The 18,981-nt window shown below is 37.3% G+C and overlaps 1 protein-coding gene across 1 annotated transcript in view; it reads left to right on the plus strand.

Moving 5' to 3' along the window:
* Window positions 1–18,981, plus strand: part of DOCK3 (dedicator of cytokinesis 3) — a 351,466-nt gene that overhangs the window by 139,310 nt on the left and 193,175 nt on the right. Inside the window, exons 4-5 of the mRNA XM_029916016.1 lie at window positions 1,676–1,824; window positions 16,088–16,172. Coding sequence (XP_029771876.1) covers window positions 1,676–1,824; window positions 16,088–16,172 — 234 coding nt within the window. The remainder of the gene's footprint in view (window positions 1–1,675; window positions 1,825–16,087; window positions 16,173–18,981) is intronic.

Here is an 18,981-nt window from a genome sequence, read left to right on the forward strand (position 1 = left end):
GGTGCCTGTTTCTCCACATCCTCACCAGCATCTATAGTCTCTTGATTTGTTCATTTTAGTAACTCTGACCGGTGTGAAGTGGTTTCTCAGTGTGGTTTTGATTTGAATTTCCCTGATGATGAGTGACACTGAGCATCATTTCATGCGCCTGTTAGCCATCTGGATGTCCTCTTTGGAGAAGTGTCTATTCAGGTCAAAGCATTCTTCTCAAAGCTAGAACAAACTATCCTAAAATTCATATGGAACCACAAGAAACCCCGAATAGCCAAAGTAATATTGAAGAAGAAAACCAAAACAGGGGGCATCACGATCCCGGACTTTAGCCTCTACTACAAAGCTGTCATCATCAAGACAGTATGGTACTGGCACAAAAACAGACACATAGACCAATGGAATAGAATAGAGAACCCAGAACTGGACCCACAAGTATATGGCCAATTGATCTTTGACAAAGCAGGAAAGAGTGTCCAATGGAAAAAAAGACAGCCTCTTCAACAGGTGGTGTTGGGAGAGCTGGACAGCAACATTCAGAAAAATGAAATTAGACCACTTTCTGACACCATTCACAAAAATAAACTCAAAATGGATAAAGGATCTGAATGTGAGACAGGAAACCATAAAAACCCTTGAGGAAAAAGCAGGAAATAGCCTCCTAGACCTCAATCGCAGCAATTTCTTCCTCAACACATCCCCGGAGGCAAGGGAATCAAGATCAAAAATGAACTACTGGGACCTCATCAAGATAAAAAGCTTCCGCAAGGCAAAGGAAACAATCAAAAAAAAAACTAATAGGCAACCGACAGAATGGGAAAAGATAGTGGCAAATGGCATATCAGATAAAGGGCTAGTATCCAAAATATACAAGGAGCTCACTAAACTCCATACACGAAAAATGAATGATCCAGTGAAAAAATGGGCAGAAGACCTGAATAGACTCTTCTCTAAATCTGTATTCTTAAGTAAATCTTTTTCCTCAAACATCTACTGTCATGGCATTTACATTTTTTACTGGTAAAGTTAAAATCCCTATGATGTCCATAATTAAATTCATTAAGATATTTCCATTTAACTCTTATAAAGCTGACACTTTTTATTAAACTGAAAAGAATAGAAATCTTTGACACTAGGGATGCATAGTGTTTACAAAAGCTAATTAAAATTAGATGAGGCCGGGAAACCTGGAGTGAATATTACTCCAGAGACTGTGGCTTTTTATTGGAACCTTAGTTCCTTCAAAGTAGGGCAAGTGATTCTCTCTTCCCTTCCCCAATTTGAGTATCCCTCCTAGAGAAACCAGAGATATTATATACATAGTAACTTGTGACAGGGAAATCAGCTGTAGACTCCTATGTAACTTTCTGTTCTGATTAAGTTTAGTAACTCTGATTTACTGGAAAACAAATGTGTAGAATGAAGTAGAGATAAACAGTACTTTGCATGATCCCGATGAATTATATTACTTGTTAGATATCACTATATAGAGATTTTTAGACAGTAGGAACTAAGGACTTTGTTTTAAGATTCTTAAATATGCTTCTCTTTACATTGCTTTCTTTTTTTTTTTCAGAGATTCAGAGAAATGTACACTTTCATAGTTTAACTATTTCTCTTTCTTTTTTCATTGTCTTTCCCTATCCCTTTTTCATTTCACCCAACACCAAAAATGTCCTTTCAGAAACATAAAGTAGATCTTTTCTACAAGCTACGCCATGTGATGAATGAACTTATTGACCTTCGGAGGCAGCTACTGTCTGGTCACCTCACTCAGGATCAGGTGCGGGAGGTTAAGCGGCATATCACCGTGCGCCTGGACTGGGGTAATGAGTAAGTATGAATATCATTTGGTATTTCAGTTACTTTATGTTAACTCAGTTCTTACAGAGTTTGAACCTGATCAAAACTTCTAATTAGTGATGAAAAGGCATTATTATATTCTCCACTAAGCTTTGATCATTCTTAATATGAGTAGTTGTTTCTTTTAGTTTAGCAAAGGATACCTACTGACCCTCTACACTGAAACTTTCTCAGTCCATATTTTCACTTCTGGAAAATTAAATAATTGGACTACATTATCCTGTGAGGTCTTCCAGCTCAAATCCCTTGATTCTAGATCTCAGTAATCAGAGTATACTTTTGTGTCATCTTTTAGTATCTTTATTTTTTCATGTGATTTCTGTATCTTTTATATTTTATAGCCATGCAGTTTATCTTAGTAAGCATATAGTACAAATGGAAACTGTCTACATCTGTACTTTAGATTATACTTAACTAATTTGTCATTCAAAAAGAGTCCTGCATTTATGCAATAGGTATGATTATTTGTCATAGGTAGCATTCTAAGACTTTGGCATGGGACGCTAGGGTAGATAGTATTCAAATTTTATTTCTTCCTAGATATAATAATTAATACAATTCTCAAGTGCTTTTGTTTCATTATCTTAAAATAAAGTCCATTGAACTTTAAAGTAACCAGGTTGTTTCCTGTTAAAATATACATATGCCTTATGTATATTTTTAGTACAAGTCTGTAGCTCCTCACCCTCTCAAGACGTCATTGAAATGAAAGAAAATAAAAAGAATGAGAGGGGGCCTAGCAATATATGGGATATATGAACTCATTTCTAGAAACTGGAATGTAGATAGAGTATTAATGATGAATGAAGCCCAGTATATGTGGAAGAAACTTTAGATAATGAAAAAGCTGTTCTGTCCAGCAGTTTGCAGAATCATGGAGAAGTGTGTCTGGGTGCTTAAAAAGGTGAGGGGGATTGCTTAAAAGTGTATGAAAGGAATAACCCACTGCCATGAGTAGAAAGACTGGCAGCCAGGTATTTACCCTTCAGATAAACAAATACAAAGACAGACTGCCTGGAGGGAATTGGGCAATAAGAGTGTGCACTGGGACCTTATGCAAAGCCCTCTATCTTGTGTTATATAAGGGTTTCAAACTGTAATGACCAGATCCCTTACACTTACCAGAAAGACGCCTTGTTAATCACTCACCATGTGCAAAGACTCCCCTAGACTTCTAGTGCTTTTTAAGTTGGGATGGACAATTGAGTATCACCAGATATTTAAAAAAATCCTTCCGTAGAGAAGAGAGAAAGACCAAGATAAAAAAAATACTTTGCCCCGTTAGAAGGAAATATCCTGGCCCCTGAGACAACTAGAGATTAGTAAAGAACTTTAAAAAAAAATCTCTCAGCACCCTCAGAGAGAGTCAAGATCAATTATGTAAAATAAAATACTCTATGGGCACCTGGGTGGCTTAGTTGGTTAAGCGACCAACTTTGGCTCAGGTCATGATTTCGCAGTTCATGAGTTTGAGCCCTACATCGGGCTCTGTGCTGACACTGAGCCTGGAGCCTGCTTTAGATTCTGTGTTCCCGTCTCTCTCTGCCCCTCCCCTGCTCATGCCCTCTGTCTCTCAAAAATAAAAAAGCATTTAAAAAACATTTTAAAAATACTCTGAAAAAGTAATAGAGAATGTGATTTCCCAAATAAAACATTCAAGAAGAGAACAGTAAGATAATTTTATATTATTTTTGGGAAAATAAAACAAAAAGATGGGAAATGGTTGAAGAAGAGCAGAGAAGGTTCAAGTCCAGGGGGCCTAACATCAGATATTATAATTTCCAGAAAAAGAACACAGGCAATAAAGAGAAAATCCTAAAGAAATGATAGAAGAGAATTTCCCAGAGCCAAAGAGCCAGAAGTCGTAGATTGAAAGATCCCACCAACTATCTAATATAATGAATGGGGGGGAAACCTAACACCCACAGCAAGGCACTGTAAGGTATTTCAGTATTCCAGGAATGAAGAGAAGATCCTAAAGATTTTCAGGCAGGAAAACAAGTCTTACAAAATAATAAGAATCACACCAACCTCAAAAGTTTTACCAGTAATACTGGATTCTAGAATGTAAGGAAGGTAGTATCTTTAAAATTCTGTTAGGAAATGGTTTGCCTGCTGGTATTGTATTAACATCAAAACTATCTAATCAAGTGTAAGGGCCAGCTAAAGCCATTTTAAAGTACTCATGGAGGGCGCCTGGGTGGCTCAGTCAGTTAAGCCTCTGATTTCAGCTCAGGTCAGATCTCACGTTCGTGGGTTCGAGCCCTGCGTCAGGCTCTGTGCTGACAGCTAGCTCAGAGCCTGGAGCCTGCTTCCGGTTCTGTATCTCCTTCTCTCTCTGCCCCTCCCAGTCTCATGCTCTGTCTCTCTCTGTATCAAAAAAAAAAATTAAAAAAAAAATAAAATAAATAAAATAAAATAAAGTACTCGTGGAAGTGGAAGTTACCTTTTATGGTCCCTTTCTTAAGAAGTGACTTGAGAAGTGAATATGTTCTTGGAAAAGTGGAAACGCAAATCAGGAAAGAGGAAACACAAAATCTAATACAGTCAATCCAACCCAGAGTGGTGCTGTTCTTCCTTAGAAAAGAAAAAAATGCAACCCTAAATTGGCAATTTGTGACCTTTTGAAGTGAAAGCATTCTATAATTGTTTGTGTCACTAAATTATACCCTCTCTTGACTGTCAGTAGGGTTGCCTGGCACACACCACAGACTCTTTGTATGATATAATGTGGATTCAGGTGTACCAGAGATCAGACAGTATTCTCTAAATCTAACTTTAGCAATAAAAATCTTAGCAAAATACTGTATGTTACCTTACAGCATTGCTACGATCCTATTTCCTCAGCCCCAAATAGTACTATGTTATAAAATGGCACTATTATTTAATGAATCAATGATAGTAATAATTTCAAAAATAATATTACAATGTGCCAAGATAATTGTAAGCTTGAACCAGTGACACTAAGTTGTATATAAATCATTATGTTACAGTTTAGCTGCCCTTATACATACCAGAAAACAAGGAAGAGAAATACTCAAGAAGTATCAATATCAATAATAAACCATGGAGAACAGACCAATCAGATTTGGCTGTCAAATCTGAAAACTTAAAGATGATAGCTTGGAAATTAGTTCAAATCATATTTCAAAAAGGCAAAGACCATTACAAATACCTGTCAGTAAATTGCAGAGTTGTTCCACCTTCAGTAATAACTTTTACTCAGCAAAGTGTGTATGTGTATTGGAGGAATGTATTTTTATGTCCATTTTAATAAACATAAAAATCAGCAACATAGTTCCATCCTCCTCCCTACTTCATTCCTTAAAGCCTCCTTCCTCCCCTGTTCCTCCTCTCCCAGCTTTCCTGTATCGTCTTCCCTTTTATTCTTTACCCCACTCCACTTCTTTCTGTTCCCTCTCCCTCTTCTTTCCATTTATCCCTTTACCCCAAGGAGAAAATGTAAACACTTGAATGAGACCCTTTACATTTATCATTATAAAAGAAAAAGGATATATTGCCCCAAATCTATAGGACTATTCTTTCTGGTTCTCACTTGAACTAACCCTTTAAAATTTTTCCTTCTTACTTTGAAAAAAGTAATATAAGTAAATATTAATTATGTATAATTTTGAACTTTTATACCTTTTTCATAAGTCTTTACACAGATGTCATAGCTCTGCCTTTTCAAAATCTATTTCAGAAGCTATTAAGAATAGCTGTTGGGGTGCCTGGGTGGATCAATTGATTTGGTATCTCTTACTCTCAGCCCAGGTCATGATAATATGTGTTGTGAGTCCAAGCCCTGTGTTCAAGCTCTGTCAGAGCAGAGCCTGCTTGAAATCCTGTCTCAAAAAAGAAAAAAAATCCTCTGTCTCTCTCTCTTTGCCCCTCTGCCACACATGTTCTCTCTCTTTCTCAAAAATTAATAAATAAACATTAAGGAAAGAATAACTACTAATTATTGAGTACATCTCATATCAGGTGGCAAGTACATTGTCTAACTTATACATTTTTTAAAGTTTACTTATATTTTGAGAGAGACAGAGACAGAGTGTGAGCAGGAGAGAGACAGAGAGGGAAGGAGAAGGAGAATCCCAAGCAGGTTCCATGCTGTCAGCACACAGCCCATTGAGGGGCTCAATCTCATGAACCATGAGATCGTGACCTGAGCTGATATCAAGAGTTAGATGCTTAACCAACTGAACCATCCAGGTGCGCATTACATGTGCACTGTTATAATGAAATGCCATTATGCTTTTCCAAGACAAGAGCTCTGTTTTGTCTTATGAAGGAACCAAGGCTCCAAAGTACTTTTTCCAGTGTTGCATAGCTAGTGGTAGAGCTGGGTTATGTACCCAGAACTGATCCCAAAGCTCATATACTTTAGGTACGACCTTAACATCTCTCTAATTTTTTAAGAAATTATTTTATTTTATTTTAAATGTTTATTTTTGAGAGAGAGAGAGAGAGAATGCACATGCTTGTATGTACATGTAGGGGAGGGGCAGAGGGCAAGGGGGACAGAGAATCCAAAGCAGGCTCCATGCTGACAGCAGAAAGCCTCATGCTGAGTTCAAACCCATAAACCATGAGACCATGACCTGAGCTAAAGTTGGGACACTCAACTGACTGAGCCACCCAAGAACCCCCCCCCCCGCCCATTTCTCTGATTTTTAAGTGTATCTTAAAACCAAGCAAATTATTGCCAGTATTTCTAGTTAGTGGGTTACTTGACCTTTGTCCTATTCTTCTTGATTTTGTCCTATTGTCCTATTATGTCCCATAATATGTATCCGATTTAACATTGAATAGGAACTTCCAAGGATAGAAACAAAACTGGTAATACACCCTTTTATGTATCCTTTCTTGATAAAACTCTTCAAGAAAGCAGGGATAGAAGGAACATACCTCAATATCATAAAAGTCATATGTGAAAGGCCCACAGCTAATACCATCCTCAGGGGGAAAAACTGAGGGCTTTTACCCTAAGGTCAGGAACACAACCGGGATGTCCACTCTCACCACTGTCGTTCAACATAGTACTGGAAGTCCTAGCCTCAGCAATCATCAAAAAGAAAGAAAAAGAGTACAAATTTGCAAAGAAGAAGTCAAACTTTCACTCTATGCAGATGACATAATACTCTACATGGAAAACCCAAAAGATTCCACTGAAAAACTGCTAATACTGAATTTAGCAAAGTCACAGCATATAAAATCAACAATCATGGGCGCCTGGGTGGCTTAGTTGGTTAAGCATTCGACTTCAGCTCAGGTCACAATCTCACCGGTTTGTGAGTTCGAGCCCTGTGTCAGGCTCTGTGCTGGCAGCTCAGAGCCTGGAGTCTGTGTCAGATTCTGTGTCTCCCTCTCTCTCTGCCCTTTCCCTGCTCATGTTTAAAAAATGTTTTAAATAAATAAAATCAACAATCAAATTTGTTGCATTTCTATACACCCATAATGAAGCAGCAGAAAGAGAAATCAAGGAATTGATCCCATTTACAATTGCACCAAAACCCAATAAATACCTAGGAATAAACCCAACCAGAGAAGTAAAAGATATGTATGCTGAAAACTGTAGAAAGGTTGTGAAATAACTTTAAGATTACACAAAGAAATAGAAAAACATCTCATGCTCATGGATTGGAAAAAGACATATTGTTAAAATGTTGATACTACCCAAAGCCATCTACACATTCAGTGCAATCCCTATCAAAATAACACCAGTGTTCTTCACAGAGCTAGAACAAACAATCTGAAAATTTGTATGGAACCACAAAAGACCCTGAATAACCAAAGAAATGTTGAAAGAGAAAAGGAAAGCTGGAGGCATCATAATTCCGGATTTTAAGCTATATTACAAAGCTGTAGTCATCATGACAGTATGGTAGTAGCATAAACACCGATACACATATCAACAGATGAGAAAAGAGAACTCAGAAATGGACCCACAAATATATGGACAACTAATCTTCAACAAAACAGAAAAGAACATCCTATGGAAAAAAAAGGATCTTTAACAAATGGTGCTGGGAGAACTGGACAGCAACATGAAGAAGAATGAAACTGGGCCACTTTTTTTTTTTTAAATAGTTTATTGTCAGATTGGTTTCCATACAACACCCCGTGCTCTTCCCCATAAGTGCCCTCCTCCATCACCACCACCTCTTTCCCCCCCTCCCCCTCCCCCTTCAACACAGTTCATTTTCAGCATTCAATAGTCTCTCAAGTTTTGCATCCCTCTCTCTCCCCAACTCTCTTTCCCTCTTCCTCTCCCCCTGGTCCTCCATTAGGTTTCTCCTGTTTTCCTGTTAGACCTATGAGTGCAAACATATGGTTTCTGTCCTTCTCTGCCTGGCTTATTTCGCTTAGCATGACACCCTCAAGGTCCATCCACTTTCCTACAAATGGCCATATTTCATTCTTTCTCATTGCCATGTAGTACTCCATTGTGTATATATACCACATCTTGATCCACTCATCAGGTGATGGACATTTAGGCTTTTTCCATGCTTTGGTTATTGTTGACATTGCTGCTATGAACATTGGGGTACATGTGCTCCTATGCATCAGCATTTCTGTATCTCTTGGGTAAATCCCTAGCAGTCTGGGCCACTTTCTTATACCATACACAAAAAGAAAGTCAAAACAGATCAAAGACCTAAATGTGAGACAGGAACCATCCAAACCCTATGGAAGAACATGGACAGCAACTTCTTTGACCTAGGCTGCAGCAACTTCTTACTTAACATGTCTCCAGAGGCAAGGGAAAGAGAAACAAAAATGAATTATTGGAACCTCATCAAGATAAAAAGTTTCTGCATAGCAAAGGAAACAATAAGAAAAAAACTAAAAGGCAGCCCATAGAATGGGAGAAGTTATTTGCAAATGACGTATCAGACAGACACATGAAAAGATGCTTAGCATCACTCATCATCAGGGAAATACAAATCAAAACCACAATGAGTTACCACCTCACACCTATCAGAGTGGCTAAAATTAACAACTCAGGAAACAACACGTGTTGGCAAGGATGTGGAGAAAAGGCAACCCTTTTGCACAGTTGGTGAGAATGCAAATTGGTGTGATCACTCTGGGTAACAGTATGGAGGTTCCTCAAAAAATTAAAAATAGAGCTACCCTATGATCCAGCAATTGAACTACGAGTATTTACCCAAAGGATACAAAAATGTTGATTCAGTGGGGTTCATGCACCCCAGTATTACAGCAGTGCTGTCAACAGTAGCCAAACTATGGAAAGAGCCCCAAATGTCCATCAGCAGGTGAATGGATAAGAAAGATGCGTGTGTGTGTGTGTGTGTGTGTGTGTGTGTGTGTGTGTGTGAGAGAGAGAGAGAGAGAGGAGATGAAGTATTACATGGCAACCAAGAAGAATGAAATCTTGCCATTTGTAACAACATGGATGGAACTAGAGTATATTATGCCAAGTAATATAGGTCAGGCAGAGAAAGATAAATACCATATGATTTCACTTATATGTGGAACTTAAGAAACACAACACATGGACTTAGGGGAAGTGAAGGAAAAACAAGAGAGACTCTTAAAGACAGAACAAACTGAGAGTTACTGGAGGGGAGGTGAATGTGGGAATGGACTAAATGGGTGATAGGCATTAAGGATGGCATTTGTTGGGATGAGCACTGGATGTTCTGTATATAAGTGATGAATCACTCGGTTCCACTTCTGAAACCAATACTACACTGTATGGTAACTAACTTGAATTTAAATGAATTTAATAAAAGAATTATTACTTATTTAAAAATAGGAAAGAAAAAAAAGGAAGATTCCAGTGTTAAATTTATATAGCTTATATTTGTTGGCCTATTTACATATCTATGTACTCATTCCATAAATAAAAATTACTAAAATTGTATCATGTAACAATCATCCCTTAGAATGTTGTGTTTTTATATTTTTAGAAACTGAAATACAGGAAGGGCATAAAACAAAGTTGTGCTCAAATGAACTAGCCATTATCTCTGCATAAGTCGGTTCAAAGACTAAGTCAGTTAATTATATCCTCTCCAGCGGAATTTTAAAATTATTTGTCTAAATGGAATACTACATGGCAATGAGAAGGAATGAAATCTGGCCATTTGTAGCAATGTGGATGGAACGCGAGGGTACTATGCTAAGTGAAGTAAGTCAGGCAGAGAAGGACAGATGCCATATGTTTTCACTTATAAATGGATCAGGAAAAACTTAACAGAGGACCATGGGGGAGGGGAAGGAGAACAATAGTTGGGGAGAGGGAGGGAGGCAAACCATGAGAGACTCTTGAATACTGAGATTAAACTGAAGGCTGAAGGGAGTGGGGGGAAGAGCAGGGGTGTGATGGACATGAAGCAGGGCACTTGGGATGAGCACAGGGTGTTATATGAAAACCATCATGACAATAAACTATAAGAGAAAAAATAAATAAAATTGTTTGTCTAGTAATGTAATTTTAATGTGTTAATATTTTCAACACCTTCCATAAAGATGTTACTAAATGTTTCTTCTCACTCTTTAATCTGTCATTATATAGCATAGCTAAAATAAACTTGTGTTAATTCAGGATTCACACAGCTTAACTGATCTTTACCTTTGAAAAATAACTAAGGAATGCCTTATTCATAGAATAATTTATGAGATTTTTGTATTTCTTCTTCAGGTAGAAAGTACAGATTTGAATATAATGTAAATAATTTATAAACTGTAGAATTAGAATGATGTTTCTGTCAATCATAAGTATCAAATAAAACAATCATCTTTTTATTCCAAAGTCTGAACATCTAAGACAAATCACCAATAAATATATATAGTATCTAGTTCTCCTATTGTCTTTATCTTCCTCTGTCATATTCTCTCTACTCCCCCTCTCTTTTGTACTTTCTCTCTCAGACTTTTCATATATCCTAACCCACCCACACATCCCATACTTCCTGCTTAGTTCTTCCCTCACCAAGGGAATTCCTTTTAGAGGAAGCAGCACAAGCCGAAGTTTGGGTTGTAGTATGCAGAAAATCCTGCCACCTTATCCCTCCCTCCACCAACAGGTTTCCTCTGAGTAGATTTTTAGCTAGGACTCCATAGATCTTATGGTTCATTACTTTCCCTTTAAGGACATGGTGATATTTTCCAGCTTTAAGACATCTGGAATTAGCAGAAGTTTCCAGTGATTTCTTAGAGTTACTCTGATACAGGATGTTGTGCCCATCAATTAATACCTTGCCATATCCAAGAAATCTGAGATAATGATGTTTAAAGTATGCATGTGTCAAAATCCTTTGGTAAAGTTACATTCAATGGCTAAGTCTCTCCCTCCCTCCCTCCCTCCCTCTCTCTCTCTCTCTCTCTCTCTCTCTTTCTCTCTCTCTCTCTCTCTCCATCTGTTTTGCTCATCATCATCCCCTGAACTTAGCACAATATCTGCACTTGGCAGGCACTATGTGAAGGTATCTAAGTAATACAGTAGGTTTGTTTTTATGCCTGGTGGCCACTCATTCACCCCTATGTATTTGTTTCCTTCTGGATTGATAAACTGACACAAAATCATCCTTCAAACTATTATGATTGAATTGATTACAGTCACTTATTAGTACTTAACTGTCCTGGTTATTAGTAGAAAGATAGCAGGTAGAAGTGGAAATACCATAGGCTCAGGGTAAGAGACATAGTTTGAGACAGGCCCAACTCTGCTGCCTTAATAGTCCACCAGGTTAACCTCTCTGTACTTCAGTTTCCTTAATTTTAAAATGGGGCTAATACTGTCTACTTCCCATAGTGCTTAAAGATGATATATATAAAATGCCTATCCCAAGTAAATGTTCAGTAAAGGGTAGCTATTATTAGTTATGTCTTATTATATTATTGTATAGATATAAATATGTTAGGCTTCCTTTAGTGTAGTTATTATCTGTATGCTCTCTTTACTATAAGTATTAGAAAAAGCCAGTACATACAGGAAATCTTAATATTGCTAGTCTTTCTTAACTAATTTTGGGAGAGAACTAATTTATGACACCTTAAAACATCCATTGTATATGAGTAATTAACTTTAAATTATTTTACATGTTCTGTGGTTTAGCTGAGAAACCCTAGAAGAGAAAGATGAAATACAAAATAGAATATAGAACATTCCAAAAATACACACACACACACACACACACACACACACACACACACACAATTCAGAGAATTTGATATAGAGATTCAGGGCCTTTAAAGAGGTACACCTGAAAGAATGTAGGACGAGGAATATCTCTTATTCATGCTGTGTGCCTAAGTTCAGCATGAGCCTAGCACAAAGTAGGTGGTAATAAGTATTGAATTACTGGAATAAATGAGTGATCAGTGCCAGGTGGCAAGACAAGACTAAATATTTTTGTGAAGACTGTGCACCTAAAGAATTAGTAAGACCATTTTTGAAAACTCAGCTCTATACCACATCAGTATATAGATATACATAGATGTATGCCTCCTGCTTATGTCCTTCTGTTTGTCTCTTTTTCAGACATTATATCTCTTTGATCACAATCCTTGTACTTTAGGCCATATTTTTGTTACTGATGTCACACATAATTACGATTATTATAACAGCAGTAGCAGTTTACAGTGCCAGACAGTGTGCTAAATGCTTCCATGGATTGATCTTTACAACATCTTGTGATAGTAGATAAGACAGTGTGGCCTGGTGGAAGAGCCAAAATGCAAACCAGGCAATCTGACACCAGAGCCAATGCTCCTCAATACTCTGTTACACTGCCTCCCCAACACTGCGAAGACATCGAAGAGATTAGTCTCTTGACCACTCCCTGCACTTACTGTTTGCTATTCTTAGAGTAAACCACTGGGAAAAATAGTCAGAAATCTCTTTTCCAGAATAAAATTTATAGTGAACGAAAGTGACTTCTCACCATGCAGTATTTCCACCTTTTTTCAGTGAGGCTAGTCCTCCAATTTATCTTTTGAAAACTACTGTTCCTCCTTTGAAGACTATCTCAGTAGAAGGAACTCGAACTCAGTCTTTGGTTTTTATCAGATCACCCATTAATGATTTTTCTACTTCCTATGATAATGAAATCAAGAAACTAAAAGGCTCTGTGCTCTGGTGACTTCTAGGAAATGGAAAACATTATTTTCAGGGGAGAATCAGTGTGATGAATATGAACATTTGCTTGACTCCGAACTGCTGCATTCCCCACACTCAGCACCATTGGTGGGAAATGATAGGTCCTCAGAGAATACCTGTGGGGTGAGTGGATGGGTATATGCATGGATAGTTGAATGGACAAGCAAGTGAAAGGTGTCAAGACAGAGTGTACATAAATACCAGTCTCCAGACATGCCTATCGCTGTGTGTGGTATACAACCACAGAGCACATACACTCAATCCTAGCCCTATTGACTTAGGTCAGTTGGAACTTTTTTCTTATTCTATTGGGTTTTTTTCAATGTTTTATTTATTTTGATACAAAGAGAAGCAGAGCATGAGAGGGGGAGGGGCAGAGAGAGAAGGAAACACAGAGCCGAAAGCAGGCTCCAGTCTCTGAGCTAGCTGTCAGCACAGAGCCTGATGCGGGGCTCGAACCCACAAATGTGAGATCTGACCTGAGCCGAAGTCGGAGGCTTAACCGACTGAGCCACCCAGGCGCCCCTCTATTGTTTTGAAAACATGTTTTGAGTGGAATATTTGCACAGTCCTTTTTGTTATTTAATTATAATATTTAGACTATTATATATTATGAGCCCTAATGGTTAAAAAATATGCATGGATTTTTGATTCTTCATTTTTGTATTTAAAACATGTTTCAAAATAGGACTACAGAAATTTGGAAAATGTTTTTAATGATAAGTTGGATGATTCCACTTACCTAATGCAAATACTAATGCCGTTTTTAAATCTTTCCTCTGTTTTTATAAACATGTATGAAAGTAATTTAAATACTTTGAGATTATATCTGCAAAATTATCTTTATGATGTAAATTCCTTTTTATGATAAGAGAGGTAGAAAGGATGTACTACAGCTTTCTCTTACTTTCCATGACACTGCTGCTTTTACATGCCTTAAAGTGTTAGAAGCTAGAAACCTGAAATTATATCAGAGAAATGAATAGCTAATATGAGGTTACTGGATAGAATATTTCCTTGATATAAAACACAGGATCCCAGTGGTAGAAAAATTAAATCTCTTACCAACTTAAGTATATTCTAATCAGATTCAATGGCATGGTTTTGCCGTTAAACTGTAAATGATCATAGGTATGACCAACAGTGTATTACTCATCTCAACATGCAAAACTGAGGCTTTTGGTTTTTGCACTTAGTACCAAAAATCATTTCTTCTTTAAAAAATTCATGTTTTTCTATAAAGGATAATGTAAGTTGTACTATATAATAGAAGAACTTGGGTTTTTATCTTTTAGTAGAAAAATAGATTTCTTCTTTATTCTTGCCTGCTAAAAAGTACCAACTTAAATCTTGATTCTTAATTATGGTAATCATTTTAGCCTATGCAATTAGTATATTTGCTTCCACATTTTTCATATAGGTTCTTATTTTTATTTTAGCAATCTTATTGCAACTTCTTTAACCTCTTGATATCTTTTCCTACAAATAGTTTATAAATTATAAAACAAATAAAACAAATTCGCATTTTGGACATACACATGGTTTTATTTTAGATGAGTGGTGGTTTTGTGCACGGAAAGAGCCTACGGTATTAGTTTTGATAGCATTAAAAATTTTTTTTATCATTTATTTATTTTTGAGAAACAGAGCATGAGCGGGAGAGGGGCAGAGAGAAAAGGAGACACAGAATCTGAAGCAGGCTCCAGGCTCTGAGCTGTCAGCACAGAGCCCAAAGCTGGGCTTGAACCTACAAACCCTGAGATGATGACCTGAGCTACAGTTGGATGCTTAACTGACTGAGCCACCCAAGTGCCCCTGTTTTGCTAGCATCTTCTAAAGGTAGTTATAGTCTAGTTGAAGAGAAAAAATATACTTCTCCTTTCATTGTCTATGAAATACTTTTGTGAAATGCAGTAATTCATAACCCTTGTACTGGATTAGAGGTTGGTTACAGAGCAGTTCTGAAACCCTGATGAGAGTTATAGACTATCTCCTCAGAAAAAAATTCATACATGAGCACACATATACTGTTGTAAGCAGTTTTGGAGTTCACAATCCCCTAGCTCCTTTTGATTCCAGGTTTAGAAAGTAAGAAAGGAGCTAATAACATTTACTGAATATAAATAATGTTCCATATTTGAACCCAAGAGTTCTGGCTCTCTGGAGTTATTTTCACGGCTTCATACTACCTGCCAGTCAATTGCCAATCACTATGTCTTATTCTTTTCTCCCCAAGTTACATCAGAGCTTTTAAATACAGGGGTATTTTTTTTAGGAGTAGTACTCCTTGGTTAAACTTTCATTTAAAGTTTCGTAAGATATTGACTAATGTGTGGCAAGGTCTTTACTGTAACCAATGTCAGCATTAATTAAACTGAAAATGAGATTAAAACTCAACCAGGGGCGCCAGGGTGGCTCAGTTGATTAAGCATTGACTTTGTCTCAGGTCATGATCTCACAGTTCATGAGTTCAAGCTCCACATCAGGCTCTGTGCTGACAGCCTGCTTCGGATTCTGTATCTCCCTCTTTTTCTGCCCCTCTCCTGCTTGTGCTCTATCTCTCTCTGTCTCCCAGAAATGAATAAATTTTTTTTAATTTAGAAAACTCAACTAAAACATACATTCTTTGAGTTCAGTATCTTTCAGAGGTGATTTTTATTTGTTTGAATTACAAATTTACTTGGACCCTGAATAATTCTTTCATGCTAATGAAAGCAATGTATGACTGAGCCGTGAGCATACTTGTAGGATTGGTAGGATGAGAAAAATAAAACATGACTTATCAATGATCTCTAGAAAATACATTCTTAACTCAAGCAATCCATTATAGACATGATAATGAATGAATTCATTCTTCCATCAGAAGGAGGAACTGCTTGGGGATTAAAACTAATCACAGTCTTAAAAGCCGCAGCCTCATTTATTTACCTAATGGTGAGCACAATTAGCTGTTACTGAGTAAAGGCCTGTCCCTGCTGGTATAGTGAGTGTCTCAACTTCTGTGCACAAAGTTATGGCAGATATAAACTTCCAGGCACGTAAAAAGAAATGAGTAATCGGAGGACATGGCATGCTGATTGTGTTCTTTCTCTTTACTAGGCATTTGGGCCTGGACTTGGTGCCTCGAAAGGACTTTGAAGTAGTGGATTCAGACCAGATTAGTGTCTCAGATCTCTATAAAATGGTAAGAAAAATAACGCAGGGTAAGCTTGTTCCTACACACTTCACTTTTTTCTTCTTTGTTTCTTATTCCTAATTACATTATGAAACAATATTGCTAAAGTTGTTCCTTTGTCTTTGTCCCAGTGTATATAAGGGATGTTCCTTGTGCTGACACTACATATCACCTTTGCTTTCTAAATGGAAATACTGTGTAAGGCTGTATTGTAATATCCAGGGATCACTTATCTGTTGGTTTTGCTAGTGAATGGAGCTTCTTTAGCCTGCATCAGTTACCAAATTCCATCTCTCACACCTCTTAAGAGGAGGAGGTAATTGAAACTATAAAGAGCCAGTTTATTGGTTAATGTAGTGATTGAACCTGGAAATAATGTAATATATAGTAAGAGAGAGACCTGATACATCCTTAGCTCTCTATTGGCCATTATTAAAATGTATTGAGTTAACTGATGATGATTACATTTTACAGGCTGAGTAAGAAGTAACTAAAGGTAAAAAATTTTAAGGTAAAACAAACTTCAGAAGCCTCAGGTGACTATAAGCATAAACCAAAGGACTGGGTAAAGCGTTGCTTTGTGTAGTTATGTATTTGAGTATTTATTGAAAGAATTACAAGTTTGTCTTTAAGGAAAATGTAATATTTTAGGGAACTTCAAGGATACAAAGTAAGTTGCCTGGTCAAGGACCTTTGGAAATTTGCCTAAATAATATACAAGTGACATATCAATTGCTTATGTATTTTTGCTAGCATATGAAAGCATTTGTGTGTTGTTGCCCTAACTATGCTCTGTTCAGTATGATAAGCATGAGATTTAGAGATTAAAGATGAACAAGACTTAGCCCATCCCTCGAGAATATCACCATCTGGAGTATTGGTTATTAACCCTTTCTAGGTCATGGAGATCAGAGAGAATTTCTTCCTAGGACACAACACAAGTATGGTTTTGCATATAAAGTGTTACCCTCATTTTAAATAATTGACGGTTCCTTCTGATGTTTTCCCATGAAGTCCATACATGGCCCCCATGTTGAGAAACTACTCTAGTGGGATTAAATAGACCACAAATAAACTTTTGCTATTTATGTGCTGCATGCTATAAAGATATAAAGATGTTGTTAGAGGGAGTGACTGATTATCTAGGGCTGGGAAAAATCAGTGAAAGCTTCAAGAGACGGCAATACTTACAGTGAGCCTTGAGGGGTAGATGGGATCACCCAGAAGACAAACAAGAAGGAGAGACATTCCACAATGGAATAGAGAAGTGGTAGTTCCAGAAAACTGTCAGATATTTGGTAACTTTGGAATGTGTTACTGTGTTAGTGATTGGGTGGTAAGGCACAGAAGGTGCAGGGGTCAGATCATGAAGAGTTTTATAAGCCCCAAATTGCATTTTGTCCAGTAGTCTGTTAGATCTACAGGAGTAACAGGATCGGATATGGGTTTCAAATGCTGACTCTGTCTATAGAGAATGTAAAATGAAGAAGACTGGAAACTGGAAGGAAAGAGACCACAGAAGTGGTTCAGGCAATAAATAATGATTAAACAAAAAGAATGAAGAAGAAATGCAGTAGAGAATGTAGATGTTAGTAAATAAAAATGATGAATTTTGATCAATTAGATGTGGAAAATGAAAGTGATTGAGAGTTTGAGGCTAAGACCTCCCCCTCAGAATGGTGGCTTAGAGGATGCTATTTTTGATGAGGATTTTGTATTTTATTCCAAGTGTGACAGAAAGCCTATGAAGGTATTTGAGCAGGGGAAATCACATAATCTGGCTTACATTTTAAAGGGATCTCTCCAGCTGATATGTGCAGAAGGACTGGAGTGGGGCAAGAATGGGAGCAAAAGATTTTAACTTTCAGTATTTGGGCAAGAGTTGGAGCAATGCAAGTGGTAAGAAATTGTTGGATTCTGAATGTGTGTTGAGATAAATCCATTTGGAGTTGGTGATTGATTCAGTATATGTGTGTCCAAAAAAGAGGAAGGTCAGAGAAGAATGACTCGTATGTTTTGATCTTCCCAACTTTGTCCTTGTAAGAGTGTAATAGGAAATATTGTGGGAGAAACATGTTTGGGAGTAGAGCAGTGGGGATCAATACATTAGTCTGGTTTTTCAAGTGTAAGATGACTTTTAGACTGCCAAACTGAGATGTTGAAAGTCTGGAGTTCAGAAGTGAAGCTCAAATATAACAACTTTATAATCATCAGAATATTCTGTGGTATTTAAAGATATTGGAGGAGAGGACCATTCCCTTCCACAAACCTTCATACAATAAAACCCAGTGCTCAGCAGATTCTATACAGCACTTCTGGACAACTAAGCATAAATAAACATTGGAGGAAACCTCCCACATAAAAGTCAGGGACCAGAACAAATACATGTGAAAGGAAATTGGAAGAAACAGGTAAGTCAGTAGAAGAAAATGGTGGTTGCTGTCTGCAAAGAGAAATCAGGAAACAGCCAAGAAACAGAGTGGAACAACCTAAGAAGCAATGGAAAGAGCTCTAGAGAATTAAAAATGAGATAACAGGATCAGTTTCTTAATTTCTCTTTCGGCTGCTTCATTTTTGGTGTATAGGAATGCAACTGATTTCTGTACATTGATTTTGTACCCTGCGACTTTACTGAATTCATTGATCAGTTCTAGAAGGCTTCTGGTGGAGTCGATTGGGTTTTCCATGTAGAGTATCATGTCATCTGCAAAAAGTGAAAGTTTGACTTCTTCCTTGCCAATTCTGATGCCTCTTATTTCTTTTTGTTGTGTGATTGCTGATGCCAGAACTTCCAGCACTATGTTGAAGAACAGTGGTG

The sequence above is a fragment of the Suricata suricatta genome, chromosome 12, assembly GCF_006229205.1.
Source record: "Suricata suricatta isolate VVHF042 chromosome 12, meerkat_22Aug2017_6uvM2_HiC, whole genome shotgun sequence".
NCBI classification, from domain to species: Eukaryota; Metazoa; Chordata; class Mammalia; order Carnivora; family Herpestidae; genus Suricata; species Suricata suricatta.